Source organism: Osmerus mordax, chromosome 18, assembly GCF_038355195.1.
Source record: "Osmerus mordax isolate fOsmMor3 chromosome 18, fOsmMor3.pri, whole genome shotgun sequence".
NCBI lineage: Eukaryota > Metazoa > Chordata > Actinopteri > Osmeriformes > Osmeridae > Osmerus > Osmerus mordax.
In genome coordinates this window covers 13,146,669-13,151,379 of record NC_090067.1, presented here as the reverse complement: position 1 = coordinate 13,151,379, position 4,711 = coordinate 13,146,669, and the positions used below count along the sequence as shown (strand labels likewise).

The following is a 4,711-nucleotide window of genomic DNA, read 5'->3' as shown; positions in this document are numbered from 1 at the left end:
TTCTGCTCACAATGCAGTATGCTACACCCTTAAGGCTTGTATAATGTTTTTTCTATGTGCAGCTAAGTGGTTTTTGTGTTTGTGTGTGTGTGTGTGTGTGTGTGAGAGAGAGAGAGAGAGAGAGAGAGAGAGAGAGAGAGAGATAGAGGAGAGAGAGAGAGCGAGCGAGAGACGAGGAGAGAGAGAGAGACTGAAGACATCCACAAAGATGAGAAGTTGCTTGCATGTATCACCATTAAGGCGAACATGGACACTGTGTTCTGTCACTGTACTGTAGTAGTAACATTCTACTGTCGGATTTCCATCTCAAGCCACGACCCTTACAGGCACAGAGGGACGGACATCTATGGGGTAATGGGGCCTCACAGGTGTCGCTGCCAGTGAGTTGCCTTCATGCAATATGAGAGAGGATCCACTCATTCACAAGCTAATGATTCTCGCCATTAATTTAGTTAATGAGGTTTAAATCACTCTGGTCATGCGGGCGAACTAGATCTGCGTGCTTGTTTATCTGGCGGTACCGGCGCTAATTAAGATTGAAGGCGGATGCCACTGCAGTTGCGATATTTATTTTATTTTATTAGTTTAAACACCAACTTCTCATATTCATCTTTGAGAGTATTTATAGCATGCAGAGATAGGCTTCCTCCAGTCTCCTCTGAAAGCCGAGTGCTCCAGTAATACAAGGGGATTGGATGAGTGGAATGCTCTCGTGCATTAGGGACGTAACCAAGTTACGGGGAAACAGCGGGAGTCGCATACCGAGACGATTCGAGTCATCGAGTTACTGATCGAGACTCAGACGTGTAATTACAGCCTGCGTCTCGTGACGAGTCAGAACCTGAGCAGCCGATGTCGACTCACGTTATGTACGTGTGTGTCTTTTACGAAACACCCTAACCCTAACCCACCTGTCCAAAGTGATCTCTGATCTTTATTTATTCTCTCTCTCTCTCTCCCCTCCCCTCTCTCCCCACTCTCTCCCCCCCCTCTCTCTCTCTCTCTCTCTCCCCCCTCTCTCCCCCCCTCTCTCCCCACCTCTAACTCCCCCCCCCTCCTCTCTCTCTCTCCCCCACTCTCTCTCCCCCCCCCCTCTCTCTCTCCTCCCCCCTCTCTCTCTCTCTCCCCCCTCTCTCTCTCTCCCCCTCTCTCCCCCCCTCTCTCCCCCCCTCTAACTCCCCCCCCCTCTCTCTCTCTCTCTCCCCCACTCTCCCCCCCCCTCTCTCTCTCTCCTCCCCCCTCTCTCTCTCTCCCCCCCTCTCCCCCCCCCTCTCCCCCCCTCTCTCTCCCCCCTCCCTCACCAGGGGTCCTGTGTCTGCAGGAGCATGATGAGGAGTACGTGTTCACCCTGCCGTGTGCCTACGCCCGCTCCATCCTCACCGTGCCCTGGGTGGAGCTGGGGGGCAAGGTGACCATCAGCTGTGCCAAGAGTGGCTACGCCGCCACAGTCACCTTCCACACCAAGCCCTTCTACGGGGGCAAGGTACACAGGTGGGTCCCCTTTCTATTCTCTCTCTCTGTCTCTCTCTCTCTCTGTCTCTCTCCATATTTCTCTCTCCCATTCTCTCTCTTCCTTCCTATCTCTTTCTGCCTGCCTCTAATATGCCCTCCTGCCTCTAACATGCCCTCCTGCCTCTGACATGCCCTCCTGCCTCCAACATGCCCTCCTGCCTCTGACATGCCCTCCTGCCTCTAACATGCCCTCCTGCCTCTAACATGCCCTCCTGCCTCCAACATGCCCTCCTGCCTCTAACATGCCCTCCTGCCTCTAACATGCCCTCCTGCCTCCAACATGCCCTCCTGCCTCTAACATGCCCTCCTGCCTCTAACATGCCCTCCTGCCTCCAACATGCCCTCCTGCCTCTAACATGCCCTCCTGTCTCCCGGTCAGAGTGACGGCCGAGGTGAAACACGTCCCGACCAACACCATCGTGTGCAAGGCCCAGGGCGAGTGGAACGGTACCCTGGAGTTCACCTACAGCAGCGGCGAGACCAAGGTGATCGACACCACCAAGCTGCCAATCATCAAGAAGAAGCTGAGGCCTGTGGAGAAACAGGGGCGGACCGAGTCCAGGTAGGGGTCACAGAGAGGTCAGAGGTCACACTGGGGCGTGTCTTTACGGACCAGTTTTTTTGGGGGGGTTTGTTGTTGAAACATCTGTGTTCTGATCGTACGGATCCGTTTTGAAAATGTTTTGGAGTCAACATGTGTAGAGATTGCATGCGCAGAGATTGACAGTGTGACCCAGGAGTAAGAGACGTGTGTGTGTGCGTGTGCAGGCAGCTGTGGCAGCACGTCACCAGGTCTCTGAAGGAGGGCAACATGGATGAGGCGACGGAACACAAGCACGTCCTGGAGGAACGGCAGCGTGCGCAGGAACGCCAGCGCTCTGCCAACAACACACCCTGGACGCCCACGTACTTCAGCAAAGAGGTGCAGTTCAGTCTATCTTCACAATCACCACGGCTGCTGCCCCCACTGCATTACCTAGAGGTGCAGACCTGCTTTGGGATACATTTGGGATTCAATTGTGTGATGTATTATGGCTGAACTGAAAGTGGGTCTGTCTCTCTGTATGTCTGTCTGTCTGTCTGTCTCTCTGTCTGCAGGGAGATGGTTGGATCTACAACAACCCTCTGTGGAAGTCTCACTGACCGAGGAGCTGAAGAGCCAGGGCTCTAGAGACTCAGCCTCTCCTCTGGTGGTGTGTGTGTGTGTGTGTGGGGGGGGGGGTGTACGGAACAGCCATCAGAGGAGGCAGTGCCATCCTGACTCCTCCCTCCCTCCTCTGGATCCCCACACACAGATGCTGAGTGGCAGGGTAGCTATGGAGACCAGAACAAAATATACACACACACACACACAGGAGCAAGGTGCCAAAGTGGTCTTCATATGAACCTAGAGGGATAAGGTTGTGATGAAGTATATAAATATATATATATATATCGTTTTTTTTATACAGTATTCCACAATGTAGAGTTTTTCTATTTTTCACATTGCCAAGGCCTTTTTTGCACATGCCCAGTAGGACGTTTGCCTCTGGTGTGTTAGTTCTTCTTCTACTATTTATTCTTCTCTTGTTCTGCACAAACACCTTCCTTCCCAAGCCTTTGTTTGTAAACACAGCATCACAATGCAACAGTAGCAGTGACGGCCTTCAGTATCTCATTACCTTATTAATCCTTTGTGTCACCTACTTCGAGGGGCCATCTTAGATAGCGTGACAGCTTTTGATGGGTGCTTTCTAGATCATGTATGTATCAGAGCCTGGTGGCATGTTGTTCATTTAGAAGACGCTTTTATCCATAGCGATGTACAAGGATAGATTTGAACCTGAGCTCTCTGGATCAGTCAAATGCACTAACCACTGAGCTGTAGCTATCCCAGTATGGAAAAACAGTAGTTGGTGACCCTGTTGGACTTCACTGTAGCATCACTGAAACATGCTTGAAGACGTGTTCAAGACTGGCTGATTCCACCCAGCCTGATCTATCCAGAACTGTGCAGGTCATCTGGTCCATCGTAGAACATGAACGACTGACTGTATGATTGCTTTGCAATAAACACACAGCTACCCAAACTCTGTTTCTCTCTCAAACACTCCCTTAACATCCCCTTGACTTCCTGCTTCACATGGCCAACACAGCCGCCCAATGGTGGTCCTAGCACATTTAGCGCCTCGGCAAGGGGCACGGTTTACAATTCAATGTCAAATTTCAATGTTGAGTGGAGAGTATGATCTCTGTTGGCTCAGTGGTTAAGGATGTGGGCATACTGTGAGAGGGGTCTTGTGTTCAAATCTGGCTGAAGGAGCTTCTTACATCTAAATTTTTGCTCTTCGACTTCGAAACTCTCGAAACTCTCTTCGAAAACTCAACTTAGAAATAAAAGTGATAAACGGTAACTCTTTTAGACTCTTGGTTGAGCCTTTCCTGGTGGGACAGTTGGGTACCTGGAAAGCCAGTTGGGAGAGGGGATCTGGACAGTCGGGGAGCGCGCTGCGGTTAGAGGGATCTGGGCCCACGGATGTGTTTGGCACTATGCTCTGTGCTGGATTTGAACCCAGGTCGTTGTGGTTGAGGTCCTTGTTCTCAACCCTCTACACCGCGGGGACTTCTAAGCTTTTGTTCACCCGTGACTCTGAAGGTGGAAGGCAGGGTTCAGAAGGCACCGAGGCTAAAGTATTACTGCTGCTACGTATCTGTATGTTTTACATTACATTTCTGTAATTACATGTAAAAGATTTAAAAAAATATATATTTTGGGCATTTTCATACTTTATTGGAGAGTCAGTTTCAAGGTAGACAGGAAGGCAGAGAGAGGGGGTGGGGACAGGCAGTAGAGGGCCAAGGCTGGATTTGAACCTAGGCCTCTGTGGAATGGCTGAACGTGTCAAGCAAGCCTTGTGTCAGCTCCTTTACCAAGCTTGTGTTTCACTCATTAGTATCGAAAACCCCCCGTCTCGCTGCTAACGTCAATAACACTTACCAAGAAAACGACCTGTGATCACTACGTTTTGACCCACCATTTACATTTAGTCATTTAGCAGACGCTGTTATCCAGAGCGACTTACAGTAAGTACAGGGACATTCCCCTGAGGCAAGTAGGGTGAAGTGTCTTGCCCAAGGACACAGCGTCAGTTGGCATGACCGGGGAATCGAACTGGCAACCTTCGGATTACTAGTCCGACTCCCTCACCGCTCAGCCACC

General features: G+C 50.9%; 1 protein-coding gene across 1 annotated transcript in view; it reads left to right on the top strand.

Moving 5' to 3' along the window:
• The window catches only part of LOC136962541 (oxysterol-binding protein-related protein 10-like), a 15,962-nt gene extending 12,089 nt beyond the window's left edge, over positions 1-3,873 (top strand). Inside the window, exons 4-8 of the mRNA XM_067256333.1 lie at positions 722-869; positions 1,305-1,491; positions 1,892-2,074; positions 2,281-2,434; positions 2,611-3,873. Coding sequence (XP_067112434.1) covers positions 722-869; positions 1,305-1,491; positions 1,892-2,074; positions 2,281-2,434; positions 2,611-2,655 — 717 coding nt within the window. The 3' untranslated portion in view covers positions 2,656-3,873. The remainder of the gene's footprint in view (positions 1-721; positions 870-1,304; positions 1,492-1,891; positions 2,075-2,280; positions 2,435-2,610) is intronic.
• The last annotated feature ends 838 nt before the right edge of the window (positions 3,874-4,711 follow it).